Source organism: Tinamus guttatus, unplaced genomic scaffold (genome assembly GCF_059628265.1).
Source record: "Tinamus guttatus ecotype Peru unplaced genomic scaffold, ASM5962826v1 Tinamus_guttatus_pri_ptg000242l, whole genome shotgun sequence".
Lineage (NCBI taxonomy): Eukaryota > Metazoa > Chordata > Aves > Tinamiformes > Tinamidae > Tinamus > Tinamus guttatus.
In genome coordinates, this window is record NW_028288776.1 from 4,558,276 (window position 1) to 4,580,486 (window position 22,211).

General features: G+C 37.0%; 1 protein-coding gene across 5 annotated transcripts; it reads left to right on the top strand.

Annotated features, from left to right (window-relative positions):
* The first annotated feature begins 345 nt into the window (after positions 1-345).
* Positions 346-21,651, top strand: FUBP1 (far upstream element binding protein 1). 5 transcript variants are annotated; one of them, XR_015913462.1, is made up of 22 exons: positions 347-582; positions 1,586-1,676; positions 2,697-2,759; positions 3,578-3,616; positions 3,980-4,019; positions 4,892-4,941; positions 5,035-5,106; positions 5,355-5,412; positions 7,264-7,426; positions 7,505-7,603; positions 7,690-7,791; positions 8,459-8,561; positions 8,647-8,747; positions 8,924-9,065; positions 10,206-10,366; positions 10,644-10,798; positions 10,909-10,988; positions 12,878-13,006; positions 13,452-13,526; positions 18,208-18,353; positions 18,728-20,007; positions 20,902-21,651. XR_015913462.1 is itself a non-coding variant. In XM_088526084.1 (21 exons), exons 1-21 carry the CDS (start codon positions 469-471, stop codon positions 18,734-18,736), a joined length of 1,944 nt encoding a protein of 647 aa, XP_088382210.1. In that variant the 5' UTR covers positions 346-468; the 3' UTR covers positions 18,737-21,651. The 5 variants fall into 5 exon arrangements, 4 of the variants coding, with proteins under 4 accessions (XP_088382210.1, XP_088382212.1, XP_088382208.1 ...); XM_088526084.1 differs by having other exon boundaries at positions 346-582; positions 7,690-7,743; positions 18,728-21,651; XM_088526082.1 differs by having other exon boundaries at positions 18,728-21,651.
* The last annotated feature ends 560 nt before the right edge of the window (positions 21,652-22,211 follow it).

A 22,211-nucleotide genomic window follows, 5' to 3' on the forward strand; every position in this document is an offset into this window, starting at 1 on the left:
CGGCGCCGCGCGCAAGTATCGCGAGAGTGCAACGGCACGGCGCGTGACCCCCCGCACCACCCCCCGCACTGCGCGCACGTGACGTCACCCGCCCTATCAGCGCTCCAAATCCCGTGCCGCTGCGGAAATCTCGCGAGCGCTCAACTCTCTCTGCCCACGCCCCCCCTCCTCCCCCGCGCCCCTGAAGGGCACCCCCGGGAGACCCCGCTCCTCCTGCCCCATCCCCCCCAACTCTCACGTAGCGGAGCCGGATTAAACGTCGCGAGATTTCCTTGGCCTCCTCCAGCACCTCTATGAAATCTCGCCGCTCACCGCCGCAGGTCTCGCGAGGCTGCATCGCGCCCTAGCCCCCCCCTTCCCCCCCCCGAGCACGATGCCGCGCAGGAATGTGAAAGGCTCCCGCCCGCCGCCATTTTCTTTCTTTCTTGGCAGGCAGCGAGCGGGGCAGGAAGCGGCGGCGGCGCGAGCATGGCGGACTACTCCACGGTGCCCCCTCCTGCCTCGGGCGCGCCTGGCGGAGGCGGCGGCGGCGGCGGTGGAGTGAACGATGCCTTTAAAGACGCGTTGCAGAGGGCTAGGCAGGTGCGTGTGCGCCGCGGCTCCGCCGCATCCATGGCCGCGCCGCGGGCTGAGCGGGCGGGCGGTCCCGGAGAGGCCTGAGGAGAGGCTAGGGCTCCACCGCGGAGGGAGCGCGGTGGCGAGCGGGGAGCTTCGTGCTCTCCCCGCCGCCCCGCGCACGCCGAGGAGCTCCGCGCCGCCCCCGCTCCGCCATCGCGCGCGGCCCGAGGGGATCCGCTTTGCAGCGCGGCGAAGCGCGGGGCCGGCCCGCGGCCGGGCGGGATCTTAGCCTCGCAGCGCGCCGCCTCATCAGGAGCCCCGCGGCCGAGCGCGAATTGTGTTCTCTGGGACGCCTCGGTGCCCGCTGCCCTGCTCGGGCCGGCTGGGAATGGCTGGGGCCTAAGGCGCCAAGGCGGCCGCTGTGGCTTTTCCTTTATTATTCCTTTTTTTTTTTCTTTTTTTTTTTTTGTAAGTTTTACTTGTAGTTTTGCAGGCAATGGTCAGGCTCTTTGTCGGGCTGAATTATCTTGTCTTTCTGATAAGCGGCGACTCTTTCGGGAATAATAATTCAAAAAAAAAAGTATAGTCGGAACTTTTCGGTTTTAAAATAATTTTAGCAGGCAAGTTGTCTCCTTTATAGTGCAGGCTTTCTCAGAGTACAGGTAAAGTAGGAGAAGCCTGTTGTAGAGAAAAGGAAAGTTGCTGCGGTTCGAAGAGGAGTTTTTTTTTTTTTTTTTCATTCTTGGGTGGCGGGGGAAGTGAGTATAGGAAGAAATCCTTATTAAAGGATGAGCACAAATGTTTCCTGAATACGTTGAGGAGAAGAAGGTATCATGGCTGTTCATGGGACTGTTTTTAGCAGCAACCTTTTATTTACCTTTCTTTTAAAAATTTATTTACCTCTTTTGAGCGGTAGTAATGTGCGTTAATATGCACGTTGTCTCAAACACTGATATTGTCCAAAAGATCTGAAGTAAATAAGGACTGCCTGAATGAATTTGTTCTCACAGCTTCTGCTTATGTTTAGATTGCAGCAAAAATTGGAGGAGATGCTGGCACATCAATGAATTCAAATGACTACGGTTATGGAGGACAGAAAAGACCTCTTGAGGACGGAGGTATGCCTTCGTTACTGTTGCTTGTTTTCTGTGTGCCTTTTTTTTTTTTTTGTCTTTTTTTTTTGTTGTTATGTCTTGGCTACAGTGCCAGAAAGATTGCAGGTGTTTTTTTGTTGTTGTTTTTGTTTTATTTTTTCAAAGCACAGGATAAAAGCATTTTGTTCCCTTTGTAGATCGCAACATGCTCTTTCATTTTCTGTTAAAAGAGGAAAATTCTTTTAAGCCGTTTTGCTGTGTAACTGTAATCTGAAGTGAATCTAAGCCCATTTTAAAATGTTTTAAACCAATTTTAATGCAGTAAGGAGGAAAAGATGTGCCAGGGGCATGGGTGGATAAATTCATAATTGGGCAATGCCTTTTATGCAGGTTATGTCATTACAGCCCTTTGTTGTATAGGGCTGATTACAGCTCGTAGGTTACAATTAAAGCAGGAAGTGGTCACTTCTCAAAATTGGTTTGTTTCATATGCTTTGTTACTGCACAGATGCAAATAAACATGTTAATGCATTTCATTGTAAAAGCATAGGACTTTAAAAAAAGACAGGAAAGTAGATTTTCTATCTTGTAGGTGTTTTTGCTCACTAATATTTAAGCATAGAGCGTGTGTGAACAAGATCATACTTAAATATCCCAACTTGTTGCAGCTTTTTGGATTTGCTTTGTAATGCAGTAAAGTTTCCTCTTGAAATGTGTGCGTCTCTTTCTGTTAGTTAGTTTGAACTTAACAGGGTTTGATATGTTTAATATAGACTCAAAGTCTTGACTAAATTGTGGAGAGAAATCTGAGCTTGTTTAAATGTTCTCGTAGGTGTGACGTAAGAGGAATGCTTTTTTTTTTTTTTCTTCCTTTAAGAGGATTGAAACTCAGTCTACAGATTGTAACTAAGGCTTTATATCAGGAGTTGTTGTGTCCCATAATGAAGTTTTTTCTATTAACGGTGAGGTTTTTAATATACAAAAAAATGAGCTAATGATGCTTCAGATGATATATGTAATGTATTCTTTTTATTTTATGTGTAGATGGCTCTTGGACAAGTCCGAGCAGTACAACACACTGGGAGGGAATGCCCTCTCCTTTTAAAGGCAGGAATTTTTATTTATTACCTGTGTTTAGTATGTAAACATGAAATAAACTAGTGAATCTTTCTGGATTGACACAAATATATCTTGGAATATGTGTCTGACTTTTTGCTGCACATAAATTATGGTGATTCATATAACCTTTATTTTGGGGTGGGAAGAAAGCATCTGAAGTGTATCTTCTCAGATATAGGTTAATTGTGCCTTTTATTTGTACAAAAGGATTTGGATGGTAGTGATGTAGTTGCTTTGAATCTGCTTTTTTTTTGAAGTTTTATGCTATGAAATGCTTGATATTTGGATAGGGATCTCATATCAATGTTCAGAGTGAGATTACATTGCTATGTGATATTGTTGTATTTTTTAGATGTTTGATCTAGATTTCTGGTCGTTGTCAGAAAGCTTTTTTCTTTAAATCAATGTTAAGTTTCATATGGATTTGATTTTTTATTATTATTTTTTTTTACTATAGAAGCATCATTAGCTTGAGCAGCCAACAGAGATGAACTTTATTCATTGTCATAGTTAAGTTTCAGTGACTGGACACCTATGAGCAATCTACAGCGTGTTCTGAAAAGTGCCTTTTATTAAACTGCTTAATAGATATGTGGAAGAACCTAACATCTTTTCAACGATACTAACCAAATGCTGAGTGTTCGTGAGATTCTTTCTTTTATTCAGATGATCAGCTTCCTGAAATTGAGGAAAAAAAAATAAAAAAAGGGGGACTAAAATGCACTGGAAAGTTACAGTTCACACTAAAAGGTGTAAACACTTCTTGAATTTCTTGGCAAACGTTTAAAAAAATCTTAATTTTGCAGATCAACCAGATGCTAAGAAAGTTGCTCCTCAGAATGACTGTAAGTATTTTTTTTTTTTTTTTTTTTTTTTTTTTTTTTTGCTAGTAAGCCTAAACAAGCATAAAACTTTCAGAACAAGAATTTGAAATAGTAACCTGGTAGGTGGTATTGGATCGGTGAAATCAAAAGAATGACTCGTTTATCTCTTAGTTTCTTGAAGTAGTTTGGGTCTGCTTTCTAAAACTGATAGAATTTTATGTTAGCCATAGTCGAGAATCTTTTTAATTGTGTTTTTATACCATGTGATAACACTTCTTAAAAAAGCAACTTCTACCAAAGTAGATACGATTTATTATTAACCCAAAAAAGACTTGATTATGAATAATTCTGTTTGAGTTTAATCTTAAAAATATTTGCTTGTAGCTTTCGGAAATCAGCTACCACCAATGCATCAACAACAAAGGTAAGAGTCTGCATCTGTACTACACTTCATATACCACATTCCTTTTTAGTAAGAAAAACAACTCAACGTATTCTGATGGCAGACCAATGTTGCTGCATTAGAGGGATGTTTTATATTTATAGACGTATAGCAGTATGTTGCTATTTAGCCTCAGCAGCCACAAGTCGAACATGTGAAAGAAATGTTCATATCATGCTCTCTTGCCTTCTTTAGCAGCCTGTACCATACAGAAAAATGTGTTGCTCTTTCAGTATTTGAGCATAGCTACCATAAACAAAAGCTGAGAGCAGGTCTGAAGTGAAAATAAGAAAGAAATGTAGCAGATTTTTTTTTTTTTTTAAAGGCGGGGGGGCAAATTAAGCACAGCTTACTGTTCTGTCAGCTACATCTATGCAACTTTTTCCTCCACTTGTTTCTTCCATGAAGAGCCAAATGCAGAAAATCTTCCAATCCTTAGCCTAATTTTGATAAATGAAATACTGATATCTGTTTATACTTTCGGTATACTTCAGTGAGCCACAGCTGAAATATTTTAATACTACACTGGCCTTCTCAGCCCTCACAGTAATAAAAAGCATGAAGGAAAATATTTATCCATTCATACCATGATTTAAACTCTTAAATGGCCATATCCCAATTTCTATTACTAATAGTATTTTTTCACTTTTTTAGCTTGTGTCTTACCTTGAAAAATAGCCTAGTTTCAGTGAAAGCCTTGTTTGCATAAGGCTCCTAAAATTAGTGAGAGTCAATTGCGCTGCCTTGGGGGAGGCAGTTAACTTTTTTCTGTGTTAACTGGAAGATATATCTAAATACAAAGCTAGTTTTGTCTTTGAATGGTTATTGTTTCCTTTTGCATTTAACCTGTGCAGGTCTGTGATGACAGAGGAGTACAAAGTTCCAGATGGAATGGTTGGATTTAGTAAGTAGTATGAATCTAGTGCTGCAGTATGGTGAGGGATGTTAGCAAGTGCTATTAATACAAAAAATATCTTCTCTGTTTTCTTTCTTCAAGTAATTGGCAGAGGTGGAGAACAGATCTCACGCATACAACAAGAGTCTGGATGTAAAATACAGATCGCGCCTGGTAACTATTTCTGGTATACTTGTTGGTAGCAGATTCAGAAGGTTGATCCTTGTCTCTTATTATTTGTATCTTCGTTTAAGGTATATTTGAATGTTTTGTGCTAATTGCAATTATTACTGTCCAAAGAAGTGTTGTGATACAATGATTCTTTTCCTATTTTCCAATAATTCGTGTATCATATTTGGTTTCATAATCTCTTTCTGCCTTAATACTACTGTTAAATCAGTTTTATTTTACAACCTTCTTAGATAGTGGAGGCCTGCCTGAAAGATCTTGTATGCTAACTGGAACACCAGAGTCTGTTCAGTAAGTAAAACAAACTCTGTGTATTCTTCCTTAACTGTGTAATACTCCTCTTTTCTTTTTCTGATTGGTGGGGAGGGAGGAAGAAGAATGTAAATATAGCATTTCCCCTATTTTACTTCTGTTTAGAGGCAATCTAGTGACAACTAAATTCATACATACCAAACTGGGACCCGAAGCTGCTGTCAAATCCCTCATGATACATGTAATTGCAAGACAAAAATATGGATTTAATTACCAGATTTAAACTTTTTTCCAAGATTGCATCCTGTTATAGATTGTTTGGTGCACTGATTTTAGTCTGAGATTAAAATGCATTATTGTTGTTTTGCTGCTATGCCTTTGTTTTTTCTAGTGAGTGTAGTAGGCTTGCTAGTTCCTTCTCTGTTAGCTGCTCCCACTTCATTTTTTTTTTTTTTAGATATGGCCTGTAGCTACAAATCTCCCTTCGGGAGGACAGGTGCCAGTCACCACTTATATTACAGCTAAGTGAGCTCCTGTTCAAGAAGTTATTTCTTTGTAGGAATATTCTTTCTAATAATAGCTTATTCTGACCACATGTTGGATGGAAGAGTTTTTAACAAATGATTTTGCTTGTGATTTTGCTCAAATTGTGACTGATCTATGTAAGAGATAAATACATACCTGTTATTGGCCGTTATTCTGGTAATGCTTATAAGTACATGGTGAATCAAGCAGCAGCTGTCTCCATACTTGGTGTTAAAGCTAAGTTTGTCTTACACTATTTTTGCTCATCTATAAAATAACATTTCATAAAGAACTGTACTCATTTTAGGTCTACCATTTGCTACATTCTCTTGGAAATACTCTACAGTTAGATTTTGATCTTTTTAAAGAAGTTCCTGATTCAGACTGATTGAGTCTGAGAGAGAAGAATATTTAATCTGCCTACATTTTTGAACGGATTTGAATTTTCACAGAGGCCTGTCTTTTTATGTTCTTATGTGGATGCTTACATGTGACAAAGGTCTTTGTTTTGTGGACCTTGATATTTTATCTGACCAAGGTGGTGTGTTTCACTTTAGCAGCAAACAGTTAAAAAACAGTTTCTATTTGAAATATTTATTTTTCTTGCAGAGCAATATATGCTGTACATTAATTTTTAGGTACTTCTTTTCAACCTGCTTCAGCATAGAGGGAGATACTGTTTGATACATTAGAATATGATGATGGAAGTAACTTAATCCTTCCTTATTTAGAACAAATAAATCGGCATCAGGCCATTTACGTTGTAGGGGATATCAGGAAGTAAAGCAAATGAGTGAGATTGATGACAATGCCTGGGAGAGGTTATAGTTGACGAATGTGAGGTTTTCACATGATTTCATTGCAGAGAATAAAAATGTTGTGATGCTTTCACCTTTCAACATATTGTTTCTCTTTCTTCTTTGTTCCCTAATAATGAAAATATTAGATTCCTTATTTAGAAGATAGTGATTTTAAAGGTAAGGCAAAAACAGATGGCGAGGGAAGAGGTAATATCCCAATTGTAAAACAAGCTGTTGAATTTGTTAACTATTTAGACACTGGAATAATACACATTGGAAAGAGACCTGGTATAAAGAGGTAAAACGACTTCTGTAGAGAGTTTCACATAATCGTATCCAAGATTATTCTTTCTTTAAAGATATTTAGGGAAACTGGACAGAGTGCACTGAAGCATATGATACAGCACCTCATACATTTCTCAATTAACTGTTAAGTGAATAAAACTATTAAGATAATGAAAAAAGTGGATTTATTTTGTTTGTTTTTTTCCCCAAGCAGAACAAGCGTAGGTAAGCAGGATTTTTACGAATCACTGTATTCATGACTGTATATATTTCTTGACAGATCAGCAAAAAGATTACTTGATCAGATAGTTGAAAAGGGACGACCTGCACCTGGCTTTCATCATGGTGATGGACCTGGGAATGCAGTCCAAGAAATAATGATTCCAGCAAGTAAAGCAGGATTAGTTATTGGGAAAGGTGGAGAGACAATTAAGCAATTACAGGTATAGCTATTTTTTTGAAACACATGATAATACTAGATCTGGATTTGAGTGGGTATTGACCTCCACTTTGTTAAACAGGAGCGAGCAGGTGTCAAAATGGTCATGATTCAAGATGGTCCACAGAATACTGGTGCAGACAAGCCCCTTAGGATAACTGGAGATCCTTATAAAGTTCAAGTAAGGCGTCTTTCCACCATGCAGACTTTTCTTTTTTTTTTACTTAAGTACTTTGATACTTAAATGAAATTTCATTTTTCTTTTAGCAAGCCAAGGAAATGGTGCTGGAGCTAATTCGTGATCAAGGTGGCTTTAGAGAGGTGCGCAACGAATATGGGTCAAGAATAGGAGGAAATGAAGGGATAGACGTAAGCATGGTTGAAAAACTTGTTCACTGTCTTTTGATATGTTAATGTTAAAGTGTTAAGCTGGTCAATACCATTGAAAGTTGTTAACCAGATTTCAGAAATGGTTGTGTTGCAAGTATTACTTTAATCGATGTTGAATTGCGCTTTTAAATGGTGTGTGTCATTCATTTTACGTTACCAGCCGTTTTGAACAACTTTGGCTAGCTGGGAGCTTCTTTTTATAAGGAAGCAAGTAAGTTTTTTTGATTACATAATGATGGATGACCTTATAGAGCTTGGATCTTGGCCACTGCAGCAAGATCTTTTGTTCCACCTCTTAGGAAAGTCATGAGATCACAACCATTCAATCGAGGTGAGGCTGGAACTTTGATCTGCTATACTGTCTGTTTTAGGCCTTCCAGAAGTTGTTTGTTGACCATGAGAAACATGGTACCCACTGGAATTGTTGCCATGGTGAAAACTTGCCCTTTGTAGCACCCTCCTTTCTTTTGATGTTTTCCACTAGTATTTATAAGGTTGTGATTTTTTTTCTTTTTTTTTTTACTGCAGATCTTAAAAAGTTCACACTTCAAAAAAGCCTAAATTCTACTATGTGACCTTTGATTTTTGTGAATTTGGTAGGAGTGCTGGCATTGTTGACATTTTGAAACAATTTGTTCTCTTCAAGGTTCCAATACCACGCTTTGCTGTAGGTATTGTAATTGGAAGAAATGGAGAGATGATAAAAAAGATACAGAATGACGCTGGTGTTAGGATCCAATTTAAACCAGGTTGGTAATATGCCCATATGCTTCTGTATATTGGTAAAAATTTTACTGGTTGACATGTACTGGAATAAGATTGTTTTGATTTCAGATGATGGAACAACTCCAGATAGAATAGCCCAGATTACGGGGCCTCCAGATAGATGTCAACATGCTGCAGAAATTATTACAGATCTCCTTCGAAGTGTTCAGGTGGGTAATGCCTACTTTTAGAAAAACTTAAAACTTTATCAAATAAGTGTATAACTGAAAGTATATAGCTAAAATTGTGTGTGTGTATATACATATATATATATGTATATAAAAATATTTAAGGTGCATAAGTAAGCATATAATATCTAACTTTTGGGGTTTTTTTTTGTTTTCAGGCTGGTAACCCTGGTGGACCAGGACCTGGTGGTCGAGGAAGGGGTAGAGGTCAAGGCAACTGGAACATGGGGCCTCCTGGTGGATTGCAGGAATTCAATTTTATTGTTCCTACTGGCAAAACTGGATTAATCATTGGCAAAGGCAATATATCTTATATATGTGTGTGTGTGTGTGTATATGCTCGTATTTGAAAAGGTTTAAGCTTCTCCGCTTGAAATATCTCTCTAGCCTGTCTGTTTGCCTAAGAGAAGCCTTTGTGAAGAGTTTCATATAAGGCAGAGGAACATAATCCAGTTAAATCATAACACTCCTAGTAGTCTTTCTGTTAGGAAATATTTTCCTCCCCAAAGCTTACACCTTTGTAGTTAAAAATCAAGAACCACTCAATTTATATAACTCATGTACTTAAAAGTAATAAATACTAAGTTACCTTGTAGTGTTTGGTAGTTTCTTAAATGTCATGTATTATAAATAACTTGCATTTGGTATTATTTAATTATATTAGTGTTATTGATTCTGTTTTTATCTCTTAACTATTTTTTACATATTCCAGTGAAGATCTCTTACAGTGAAATGCTATTCCTTTTCCTTGTGTGATCAAAATAGTTAACTTATCAAAGAATTTCATCATTAGATGCTCCTAATGAAATGTTTGAGTTATCTTAATATTCTGTTTGTAATGTGTTTTCCAGGCACAGCAAATAGACTGTCATAGTTCAGTTCTTGGCCTGGAAGGTGGATTTTTAAAAGAGCCGATGACCTCTGTTTATGAACTTTATGTCTACTAATGATACATGTAACTTCTCAGAAACCTGTGAGAAGAGAAGCTAGTTTAGGAAGTTGATCTTTTGAGTTGAAATGCATTGCAAAAAAAGAACCTTAGGCTGATCAGTTTCAAGTATTTTGGTCATCTGTGCTTAATTGCTCTTTTCTAGGGAGTTTAGTCCTTAAGGTGGTATTTTTGAGAGCTGCAGGTACTGGTTGCTCTTCATGTCTAATTTCACATTTTTCCATGAATGGAAAAAATCAGACAGCATTGGAAGGAATTCTTTGTGTGTCTTTCTGAATAAGAAAATCATCTTTAAAATATTTTTAATGGTTTATTGTAAACAAGCTTCTAGCGACACTAAAGGGAAAGTTGTTATTATTAGGATGTTCTTTTATGACTCATAAAAATAGGACACTTATGTATCTTCCAGTTTCCATGTGGTTCATTTTATCTGATTTCAGTCTTAGTAGTTTTGTTTTACTAAGTGATAAAAGCTGTATATTTTATTGTAGGTGGTGAAACTATCAAAAGTATAAGCCAGCAATCTGGTGCTAGAATAGAACTTCAGAGAAATCCTCCACCTAATGCAGATCCAAACATGAAGATGTTTACTATCCGTGGAACACCCCAGCAAATAGATTACGCACGACAACTTATAGAGGAAAAGATTGGAGTGAGTATACAACTCTATACTCTTACTATAATGAGAACAGAAGTGAGGACACTTTACTTCTGAATTATTTCATCAGGTAATAAATTGATGTGCATTAATGTGCATTTTTTAATTGATATTATAAAAGCAGCAAAAAACTTATAGTAAGAAAAAATGCATGCTATTTTTTTAAAAAGTTATTTGATTTATTTCTTAATGCTGCATTCTGGAAAATAGCCATTTTGTTATGGATGATGAAAGTATTTGACAACACTGAAATTATCCTGGATTGTTGCAGGGTCCAGTTAATCCCCTGGGTCCACCAGTTCCTCACGGACCCCATGGAGTTGTTCCTGGGCCGCATGGGCCTCCTGGACCCCCAGGCCCTGGTGCTCCTATGGGACCATATAACCCTGCTCCTTACAATCCAGGGCCTCCTGGTCCTGCACCTCAGTAAGTATTGCTTCTTTTGTTGTTGTTTGCTTGTCTGTTTTAGGATAATCCTGTGATGGGTGTTCACTGTGCATTGGTTTTATTTTTGTTTTTATCTTTTTGTTTAATAGTGGTCCTCCAGCCCCATATGCTCCACAAGGATGGGGAAATGCTTATCCACACTGGCAGCCACCAAATCCGCCAGATCCAGGTAAGAAACGGTTCAGTTATACTCAAGCATGAATATAATCTGCAATTTTCTGCCTCTCAGCACTTTACCATATCAAGATCTATTAGATATGGTAAATACTGATATCTGTTTTTGCTTCAGATTTTCTGATGTATCTCCCTCTTATAAATCTTAATTCATTTTTCCCTATGCAGTTGGAATTGGTTTGTTTTTTGGCTAGTATCAAATGAATAAGTTCGGTACAGAAGACTTGCACGTTTCAGTAAAAACAAAGCGTGCTTGTACACTTTTTTTCAGAGATGTTTTCTTTCTGAATCACGCCTGGATCTTATCACTTGAAAGCAGAGCTAGTAACTGCAAGTCAGATTTTCTTTTGAGATTTTTAATGAATCGCAGCTGTGTGCACTTTTAGGGCAGTAGCTTTCATATGTGCAGGTAACCTTAGAAGAGTTTTGTGTTAGTTGGTGAGGTAGTTTTATGTTAGATGAGGCTGTTTAGAATCATTGCGTTTTGGCAATGAGCAAAGATAGTGTTTTCTGTTTATCCCAAGGTGTTCAGTAGATGTGGTTTCTCTTGCTTTGCATTGTGTTCAGTAAGAAAAATGTTCAGTTAGGTATGTAACTGCTTGTCCCTTGTGGAAGTATCTCTGACTTGATAGTTATCCCTTGATAGTGGGTGGGTGGTTTTTTTTTTTGGTGGTGGTTTTTTTGTTGTTGTTGTTGGTTTTGTTTTTTTCTTAAACACACTGCTTGCAGTGACAATACTATTATAAGGAAAAAAAACACTGCTAGTTAACGTTGCTCTTAATATATTGATATTATAATCTATATTGTATATCACATCCAGCTTGTCTGGTAGTGTTTCATGAAGTAGTAGTCTGTTCCCTCTCTCTCTAGAGAGAGAGAGGGGAAAAAAAAAGTGTGGGCTCTGCTAGTCCCCTACTTCCCTCACCCCTGTGTCCCGCCCCCCCACCCCCCATGCCTTTTCCGGTGGATTATTTCTTCAGTTTGCCAATCCTTCACTTTTATATTTTGTTTAGTTGGTTTTCTTCATCCATGTTATCCATCCAAATCATCAGTTTGTGATGATCCAAATCGTCATTATTTAGGAATGCAGATCTTGTTATAGAACTTTATTTTCTCTAATAAAATAAAAGTACATTTTCATTTGTTAATGTAGTCCACCTCTGTGTTGTTCTGCTGGGAGATTAACTTCCCAACAAGTGTATCATTTGTAGCTGTTCTAGTCTTCCCCTTATTTTTCATTGAACCTAGTAAGTCTGATTTTATCTCTTTTTTTTTTTTTTTTTCTCCTCATAGAAGTGTTGCTAATCATCATATGTTGGACTAAAAAGCTGTAAATGAACAATAAGGTCTTAGTCATGGGTGGGAATCATTCTTAAGATACTATGCGTTTCTGTATTTTACCATTATCCTAAAACTTAAGTGACATACATGGCAAATCCCTTGTGTGGTCTGTGTTCCTCTATTTCAGAAAGAGGTCATTGGGGATGCCTGTGATTGTCAGTGGTATTAGTCTGAGATTACAAAAAGTGAAACTTCAAACTTTTGGTGCTGGAATGATTCATTGTTACTGTCATTCAGTAAAATGAACATTTAAATTTTAAAATCTCTTCCTGCTCATTACCTTTATTTAATAAAAGATGCTGTTGTAGTAAAGATTCTATAAAGAATTTTATCTCTTTTTAATATATAATATTTTAAAAGAGAATACAGTACAAACTTGATAGTTCGTTAGGCAAAGAAGATACTACTTTACAAGGTTGAACTTCTTACTTATCTTAGATGTTTGTTTGTTTGTTTGAGGTAAATGGGAGCACTTAGAACACCGCTAATTAAAATCAACTTTTCTGTCCCTATTGCTTTATAAATGTTTGTTTCACTTCACAGGTAAGCCAGGTACAGATCCCAATTCAGCCGCGTGGGCAGCTTACTATGCTCACTACTATCAGCAACAAGCACAGCCACCGCCTGCAGCCCCTCCTGGTGGACCAGCTACAACCCAAACTAACGGACAAGGTAAAACAGATTTCTTACTGCTGCAGGGACAAGGTCCTTCTTTATTATTGTGTTATGTGTTGGTAGCTATTTTTTGCTTTGGGGAAAACCCTTGCTTACTGTTGTCAACGCTGCTTTTAGTGCAATTCCAAACAGATGTTTCCCTGAATGAGATTGCATTATCTGAATTAATAACTTCTACTTACTGCAGGTATAGGTAAAAGTAGAATGAGCCATACTTTTATGAATTGTTACCTGTTTAAACAGTTGCATTACTTTAAATGATTGCTTTAGTTGTACTACTATAACTTTTCTGTCTGAGTAAGGCCTAAACCTAAACTTCCAGTAGCTGTTTTCTGCTGTAAGTGGTACACACTTCCTAAATTCTGAAAGCACAATGAATTTTTGTGATTTCTTTTAGTGTGGTGGGATTTTCATTTATTTTTAATTATTATATGTAATTCAGGAGATCAGCCAAATCCAGCACCAGCAGGGCAGGTTGACTATACGAAGGCGTGGGAAGAGTACTACAAGAAAATGGGTATGTGTGCACGTTTATCTGTCGTTGCAAAGTTGTTAGAGGAGACTTGCATATCTAATTTCAGATTCTTATAAGATAAAGTGCTGCATCCATCCGTCTTTTGAATTCTAGTGCTAGAAGCTCTGAAATTTGAAAACCAAACTTCGTAGGAATTGTAGACTAAGGCACTCTTGGGTATTAGAGATCAGATTTGGAAAAATACCTTGTAGATAAAAATGAGTTGGTATGTGTGAAGCACCTTCACTTGATCCCTGGGAGATAGTACATTTAGAGCTTTCCATTTGCATGCTTTTATAAAGTATATTTTTAAGTTTTGGAGTTCAATTTTGGTCTGCTTTCTTATGAAGCTTGTTTCATTGTTTGGCATTTGTGTAACCTAATGCTCTTCACACAGTTATTTTAACTTTGGCTTTATATGGTCATGTTGTTCCAGTGTCATGAGTACATTCCATTTATTTCGTGTCCTTTGCAATGTTTCAGAACATTTAAATCATAATTTATATATTGCTGCTAGCTTTTTGAGTATGTTTATTGCTTGAACTAACTTTACAAATGAAATATATCTGCATGCATGTTAACTGTTTTATGACTTACTGAATAAGAAAAGAATGATATGGTCTCCGTGCATTGGTCAAAGGTGCTATTTATCTTTTAAATCAGAATTCCTTGCAGGTCAATATTTTGATCATATTGTCCACCTCCCATAAATATGGGTGGTTTATGTTGGTATACTGAAGGCCAGTGGGTTTTTATATACTTGAGCCTTTTCTGGTATCTGTCTAAGCAGGCACAAAGCATCTGTTTGTTTGTTTGTTTTTCTTCCTTTTTGCCTTCTACCTGCTCCTCCTTTCTATCTTGTTACATTAAGAAGCAGAAGTAGCAGAATAGCAAGTTTTATTCCTGTTTCGAGCATTTAATGGAGTTGATTACAGACCAGACACATTGACTTTATTTGTTGTTTTAGCATAGCAGAAGTGATAAAAATGAAACAGAAAAAAATATTTCAAGAATTATTTCTGACATACGACTGTGAAAATTTCAACAGAAGTGTGATGGTCTTTTTCATTATTCTCGTCCTTGTTGACAACACTATTAAATGCCTCTGATAGATAAGTTTGCATTCTTGAACACTAAGTATTAGGACTTTTTAAGGATGATTACATTTGTTGATAGGGACTCTGATTTGTCACTCCTGGAAAGAAAAGTCTGGTTATATCAGCCAGTGTTTTCTCAGGTTATGTGCCTGAGATGGAATTTTGAAGATTAAGCCCCCAAAGGAATATGAGCCAAAAAAGGGCAGACAATGAGCAATGTAAGGAGTTGCTCTTAAAATGTAAGATAGGTAAAACCCCAGAGCGCAAATCAGTGAAAAGAGAAAAGCAGTTCTGATCTTAGATTTTCTTCTAGATTAAATTGGGTCCTTCCTATGGAAGGAGATCTCATGATGTTTGGACCTTATAACTTGAATATGTCAAGCATGAGAACTTTCTGCTGCTTCAGAATGCTAAAAATTTTGAGATGAAAGATGCGCTTAAAGCGGGGAAGAAGTAAGCATGAAATGCAAAGATTTCCCCATTTAGTTTTAAATCAGCTCTAGGTGGTGCTTTTTCCCTGTCTTAACAGTGTTAAGAAGTAGAAGAGGTGACAAATGGGAAGGAATTCCCAGCAAATTGTTGTGGTCTTCAGGCTCTTGGATGCAATTTGCATTATTTGCATTTTTTTTTTTTTTTTTTTTGCAATGCTGCAGTGCTCTTCTCATTGCAGAAAGGGAAAGGGAGGAGTTGCAGGACATTCTTCAACAGTATTTGGGACTTTTCTCACTTGTTTGTAAAATAATCTATGCTCTTTCAAAGAGCTGAACTCCCTCAGTTTCCAAAGCCCAAGTAGTTTTATATTTGCTGCTGAAGAAAACTAGCCTTGGTATTCCATATAGCAAGGTCAGAACCATGTTGGGTGAGTTGCTGTGATACTGCAATTGACACTTGATATTTTTTTTTAATAAGTAAAATTTTGACTGTTCAGTATGAACGACCCCAGAATGCTAAAGCACTACTAAATAGCCCATCAAAAACATAAAAAATCCTACAACTATAGGTAAAAATGCATGCATTTCTCTTGATTCTAGAATGCTAAAATACTGTTCTCCAGAGTGCCTCCTTTTCAGTGTTTTTTTTTTTTTTTCCTGGAAGTATTGCTTCAATACTAAATAAGTTGTTTTTTTAAAAAAAAAGAAAAAAGAAATTGCTTTCACACAGTCAAACTTAGCGCTTGCGAATCTTGGAGGTGACCCGAACTCTGTGTGTGATGTTCCATAAATTAACAGAAAATGCTTTAAATCTCCCTTCACTATTAACAGCTAATACGAGCACCGCTTTCAATTTAACTTTTGAAGATATGTAGATGCTGTTATCCTCAACTGCAGACGTACTATTTTTCTTTCCCCTTACAAGAGTTGAAATAGATTTGCATAATTGGAGCCTACAGAGCTCCCAAAGTTAACAGTTTCCACTAAATACAGGCAGATTTGAGTAAATGATCTGCATGTCATCATAGGAGTTGGTATCTTTAACACTTAATCTTTCTAAAATATGTGAGATTGACACTTTTAATTCAAGACTTCCATAGTAAAATAGTGGAAGTGAAAGGAAAAGCTTTCTACTTGCTAGATTCACCACTCTTGAGTGAGAAATGCAGGAGCTTGTAGACGCATATGGCATTTTCTGTCTTGGGAAGTATTCTGTGTTTCTTGTATTGCCATATTTGTAGTTTATAGTCTTGTTCAATAAGGCCTGGCCGGTAAACACGGCTGCTGACGAGCACGCGCTGTCTCAGTGCAGTCCTGAGTGCTGAGAGGCAGTTTTGTGCAAGCTGCGGAACTGCACGCGCAGGCTCAGAATTGCTTGTAGTGCTACATAGGGGAACAGAACAGCTACTTAAATTTTTCCTAAATCTCTTTGAGAAAGGAGTTCAGTAGCCATCCAATTTTCTACATTTGATGTATTACTCAAATTTTAGCTCTACCTTGGATTTAGCTCTTAAATGCCGTGTCATAATGTACAGAAAAAGCCCTAACTTTGTCATAACTTATGTCAGCAGAGCTACACATTTATAAATGGAATTGTGATCTCATCATTCCATAGACTTGCAAAAAGTGTGCCCTGGGATAATTGATAATGCTATTAAAGACCTTTTTTTTTTTTTTAAATTATTGACTGGAAGTGTAAATCCTGCCACATTCATTGTGTGGTTTCAGCTCTTAAGATTTGAGAAAATCTGAATTAGTTCTTCTGTGATAACAGATGCTGTACTATGTAACCCACAAAGTGATGGAGAAGTCTTTGTTTTTAATCAAATGGTATCTACAGAAAAAGTGAATGGAAAACCTAACTGTAAATTGCAGCTGTGGTTGGAAAATGGAAGATTCTGTTCTGGATGCATTCCGGATAGTACTTTGCCAAATGTTCAGACCCTTTGTTCATAAGTGATTTTAGAGATGATTGGGAAAATGCATGTAAGAATGTGAATAGCTGAATTTTCTGTGTAGAAGGTCATTAAAAATGCTTCCATCTGTTATCTTAAGCAGTTTAGCAGGATGTTTTGATACTGATGTTCCTGTGAGGTTCCTCAGTGGGCTTGGGTCTGAATAAGTGCTGACGACTACTCATTTTTCCAAGGTGATGTGGTTTCACTCTAAGATTGAAAACAGCCCTCAGCTCTGCTCAGAAACAGAAGCAAAGCTTTGATTACAGCATCTCAGTATTGCAGTGTCTTTTTTTGGAATGTTAAGTAGCTGCTTATATAGTAGCTTTGTTTTAAACCCTTCTGTCTGGATGTATTCAAGTCTGCAGATGTAGGGCTGTTAATAGTCATGGGGATCCTTTGCTGTGCTAACTGGCAAAGCAGCTTTGCCGTAAGAATTCACCAAGGAGGTGTTAGTGATTCTGGATTGGATTAAAAGAAGCAAAGATGTCTGGGTCAAGGCTTCCATGGGCAAATAGCATGGCTGAGATTTGAAGTGTTGGCTACAATATTCTTTTGGATACATTAGAGACTGGCATTTCTGTGAAGTTTTTATGTTGCAATTTGATTTTGTTGGAAAGATTATCGATTTTAAGTCTATAGTTGAATGTATGTGTACTATTGCTCCTAGAGGCTTTGGAACTTGAGTAAGGTTTGGAAGAAGAAGTTGCAGGACTGTCTTCTATGGTAGAGTGAATCATTAATCAAACGAAACATAATCTGCATTAATCCAGGATTTGCGTTAAGGATGTCAAAATTCTGAGAATTAATAAATTGGCATCTGGTAATTATGAAATACAGCCTGTACAATAAGGGTAAAGTCCTTCTAGAGAGGAGACCAAAAGTGATCTCCCTTGGTGATCTGTATTTTAGTCTAATTGTTTGTTCCAAGTTGGTTAGACCAGCCCACTCAAAGACTTTTGCTCTGCAGCATGATTCAAGAAGGTGGAAACACCTGCACCTTCAGGTTTTCCTTACATGGGAATCACTACATTAAAATAGTGCTTAGACAAAAAAAAAGGGTAGTCACAAGATTATTCAAAATCTTAGGAGAGGGGTTACAAAACGCAAGGTAGCCTTTGTCAGCGGTGGGATTATTTTCAAGTGTTCTCGTGTCTATTGCAGCAAGAATGCTGTACTGTTGAACTGTAATTCCTTGTAGGTCAAGCGGTTCCTGCGCCCGCTGGGGCCCCGCCGGGCGGCCAGCCCGATTACAGCGCGGCCTGGGCCGAGTACTACAGGCAGCAGGCAGCCTACTACGCGCAGACGAGCCCACAGGGAATGCCGCAGCACCCCCCCGCACCACAGGTACACCCTTGATTCAGTACTTCTTGGCTGGCTTCTGTTTCAGTGATTACGGATATTTTTTGCATGTCTCCTGCTTTGTTACCTTTGGAGTATGCATTTTTTTTATTTCCTAGCAAACTAGCTATCAGAATAATTAATAAATGACTTGCTTTACCTGGTAACTTGAGTTCTGTCCATACGTTTGGTGATTTTGTTTTTTTTTCTTTTTTTAAAAGAAAAACTTTCTCCTCCCAGGGTTTTGAAAACCATGCAAGAAGCCACCACCATTTACATTAACCAATTTTTCTTTCTTAAAGGCTTCACTCCTGAGTTAGCTCGGTTTAAAGGATTTTCTTTAACTTTTTGTGTATCTCTTATGTATCTCTTCTGCACAGGGCCAATAATAAGAAGTGGACAATACAGTATTTGCTTCATTGTGTGGGGGAAAAAAACCTTTGTTAAATGTATGGATGCAGACGCCTTGATGAAGATCTTAATTTTGTTTGGTTAAAAAATAGTGTTTTTGAAAATGTACAAAATATCTATCACTACTGATAGGAGGTAATATTTCTGTGTAGAAATGAAAAATGGTTTGTTTTTAGTATTAGTGTAGATGTACACATTCCAGCAAATGTATTTGCAATTATTATGTGGTCAATGCTTTGTGATATAAATGTACTTTTTCAATGTATACTTTATCACTTTTAAAATGCCTGTTTTGTGCTTTACAATAAATAATATGAAACCTCCTGTGTCGGTAAGTTGGATATGTGGGTATGTAAAGAATTATAGGATTGATTTGCAATGCCGAATTAAGGTACCTGTACACAAGTGAGGTTTTTTGGTTTTGTTTTTCCCTCCCCCTACTTGAAGTCTTGCTGGGTTTAAAAACTTGTCGTTAGCATGTTTCTCCCCTCTTGCAGAATAGTTGTAGATGGAAGATCTCTTTCATTCATTGTATTTTGCTGCCTAGCACCAGTAATCTTAATTTTCTTTCTATTTGATTAAAAGCTGCATGTGTTTAAGAAGGTGATCTTTTGGCATACTTCCATTGCATTAACAGTGAAATTTCCTTTTATACATAACCACTATTTGAGACTTGTACAGCTCCTATAATAGTTTATTTTTGTTCTTCATTGAATATTTGACTTCAAAACTGTTCCTGCTAACTATTTTTAAGGATTTTTTCAAACTAGTTATAAATCTTATTTTAAGTGTTTGTGCTTAAGCCTTCAGTTTAAGTAGTTCACTTCACAATTCAGTGCAGAACGGTCAATGTGGTATGCATAGCAGTCTAAAAAAAATTGCATCTGTTCTTGAAACGCTGTTTTGTTTGAGTGTTGGGGAGCAGTTGAGAACTTCCTGCAGAACAGATAACTTCGGTTTTGTAAATATTCAAGTCCAGTCTTTGAATCAAATGACTTTTTTTTATATACTTGAACCTTCTTATTGCCCTAATGCTCATACTAAAAATCTGATTCTCTTGAAAGACTATGTTTGCTCTTTGCATATTTATTGGCTCTTTGCATATATTAGACTACATGCAATACAGTCTGTCTTGCCATTGTCTGTTGAAGTGCAGGTTTGATCCAGCCAGTATAGAACTAGCTCTATAGGGGTGAGGAGGACTGTGCTGTGTATCATCCTTGATTGTTCCTTCAAGGAGCATTGCACTGTAAGTACATCAGAATGACAAATTGATGAACTGCAACAGTATCTTTTTGTCAATGTTCCACATAATGAAAATGCCATACTTGTGTGAATATTATGTTGGAATACAGTGCTGGTTATCTTAGAACTCATAATTGCTTCTTAATTCAGAAACATAGGTGTGCCATATATACATATGTATATATTTACACACATAATGTGAGCTTTGTGGGTAAGTATTCTTGAAACGTTTAGCAATAGCTAAAGAAAATCATGTTTCTGTTTATCTGAGTAATAGTCTTTTGTTCATTAGGACACCTGAGACAGAGCTGTAATCAGTTTGTTTAAGTATGTGTATGGTTACATTGAAGTCTCTTGGAACCACTTGTCAGACAGGACTTGTTTGTCTTCAGTTAGTTTGCAGATGTGTAGTGCTGTAGGCATGTTTTTTTAAAAATAACTTTCTAACTGTTACTTGCTTTACCTTTTGGAATATCATTTTGTTGCTTTGAGAATTAACTTTTTTTTAGTGTGGCTACACAGAGAACAAAAAGTTAAGGTTGAAAATTTAAAGTAGTTTTATCCAGGTAATTAGCAATGTATGTATTGTGCTGTAGATGTAGAAAGAAGGAATTATTTTTATCCCTTTTAAAATTAGAAATTATTCTGGTAGTTCTAAACAAGGCTAGAATGGTATTTGCTATCTTGAGTATAGGGTATGAAGTTTAATAGTTCAGATATTTTGCATGGTATTCTGTAGATAATCTTGTAGAATGGTGCATATATTATGTACTAAACTGAGCAGAATTTAAATTCATTGGATTCTTTATCATTCACGAAATGGAGGCTGTTGATTTTGATTCATTTAAAGTATAAAATCTTATTAATTGCAAACAGTGCAATTATTTATACTTCACAGTGCCTTCCCAGACCTTCCACCTTAGGTTCTGCTGCAAAAAAGCAACAGGTAAGCACAACCTAAGGAAGTATATAAATTAATATATTTCAGTACATTAATGTTGTCCCTGTGAGATCTTTGTGGTTGTGTATTGAAAAGCAATCAGCTGCTTTCCCCAAATGCATTGTTACTCACGGTTCCATTTCAGTGGAAAGTCTTAAGTTTTTAAACAACTGTTGATATTTCTAGGTAAATATGTATCTTTTTTAGAAAAGTTGAGTAGGTTGAAGTAATTAAACTTAATCAAAATAAGTGATTTTTTGTTACTTTTTTCTCACATAGCTACTTGTTGCAATTAAAGAATCAAAAAAGTTAAAAATATGTAGGAATTACGTTGGTTAGAAACGTCAACAGCCTTCAGAAATGTTTTCTTATATAGTAGGGCACTATTCCCTGTCAGCAAGTAAGGCCTAAGTATAGAGAATATAACTCATTATCACTGAACTTGATGACTTGTCTTACAGTTATAGTGTGTTAGTGGAATCTTTAGATAATTTTGTTTGTTTATTCATACTTGGTAGGAAAATAGATTCTAGAACTTTGCAGATTAGTATGTTTTATTTGAAAAAGCATGTGCACCAATTAAATGTTAACAGTACAGCAAGTAATATTTTAATATCTATATAGCAGTCAGCATTTCCTGTTTCTTGATATTTTTAACTGAATTGCTGTATATTTTGCCAGTTTAAAAGTGTTTGTATGTCTTATAGATGGTCTGGTACAGTTTTTTATTTTTAGCTTAAAGTAAAGCAGCATCTATTCAATCTTTCTGTTGATTATTCTGTTTCATAGAATATGCTGCTTCTCTTTCAAAAAAAGTCCTGCTTTTATGTACATGAAAGAAAAATATTCAAAAATACTGCCTTCATTTTCACACACAGTGCTGAAGATGCTGCAAGCACCAAATCATAGCTCATAGAATCAGGTCCTGAGATAGTTACTGCCAGTAAGAGGAATCCCTTGAGTGTTTGCCATTGGTGAGCCGATGAGCATGGACCATAGAAGGGCTCCATGTGGAAGGTAAAATTGGCAAAAACATAACAGATTTGAAATGTATCCCATACATACTGGTGTAGGGTATAATTTTTGTTTTGATCACTTTTCATTCTTTAAAGTACTATTTGTTTGACCATAAATGTTCCATAATCTGTTAAGCTTTTTTAACTGTGATTTAATAATATAAACCATCTATTCTAATTTATATTCTTCTAAACAGTTAAGCTCGATATATTGAATTTTTGAAGTACTTCAGTTTCTCGAGCCACTTCATA

Coding starts and splice junctions, on each gene's coding strand:
- FUBP1 (XM_088526082.1), top strand. CDS start 469: ATGGCGGACTACTCCACGGTGCCCCCTCCTGCCTCGGGCGCGCCTGGC. Junction 4,942..5,034: donor AGATGGAATGGTTGGATTTA/GTAAGTAGTATG, acceptor TCTTTCTTCAAG/TAATTGGCAGAGGTGGAGAA. Junction 8,748..8,923: donor ATCTCCTTCGAAGTGTTCAG/GTGGGTAATGCC, acceptor TTTTGTTTTCAG/GCTGGTAACCCTGGTGGACC.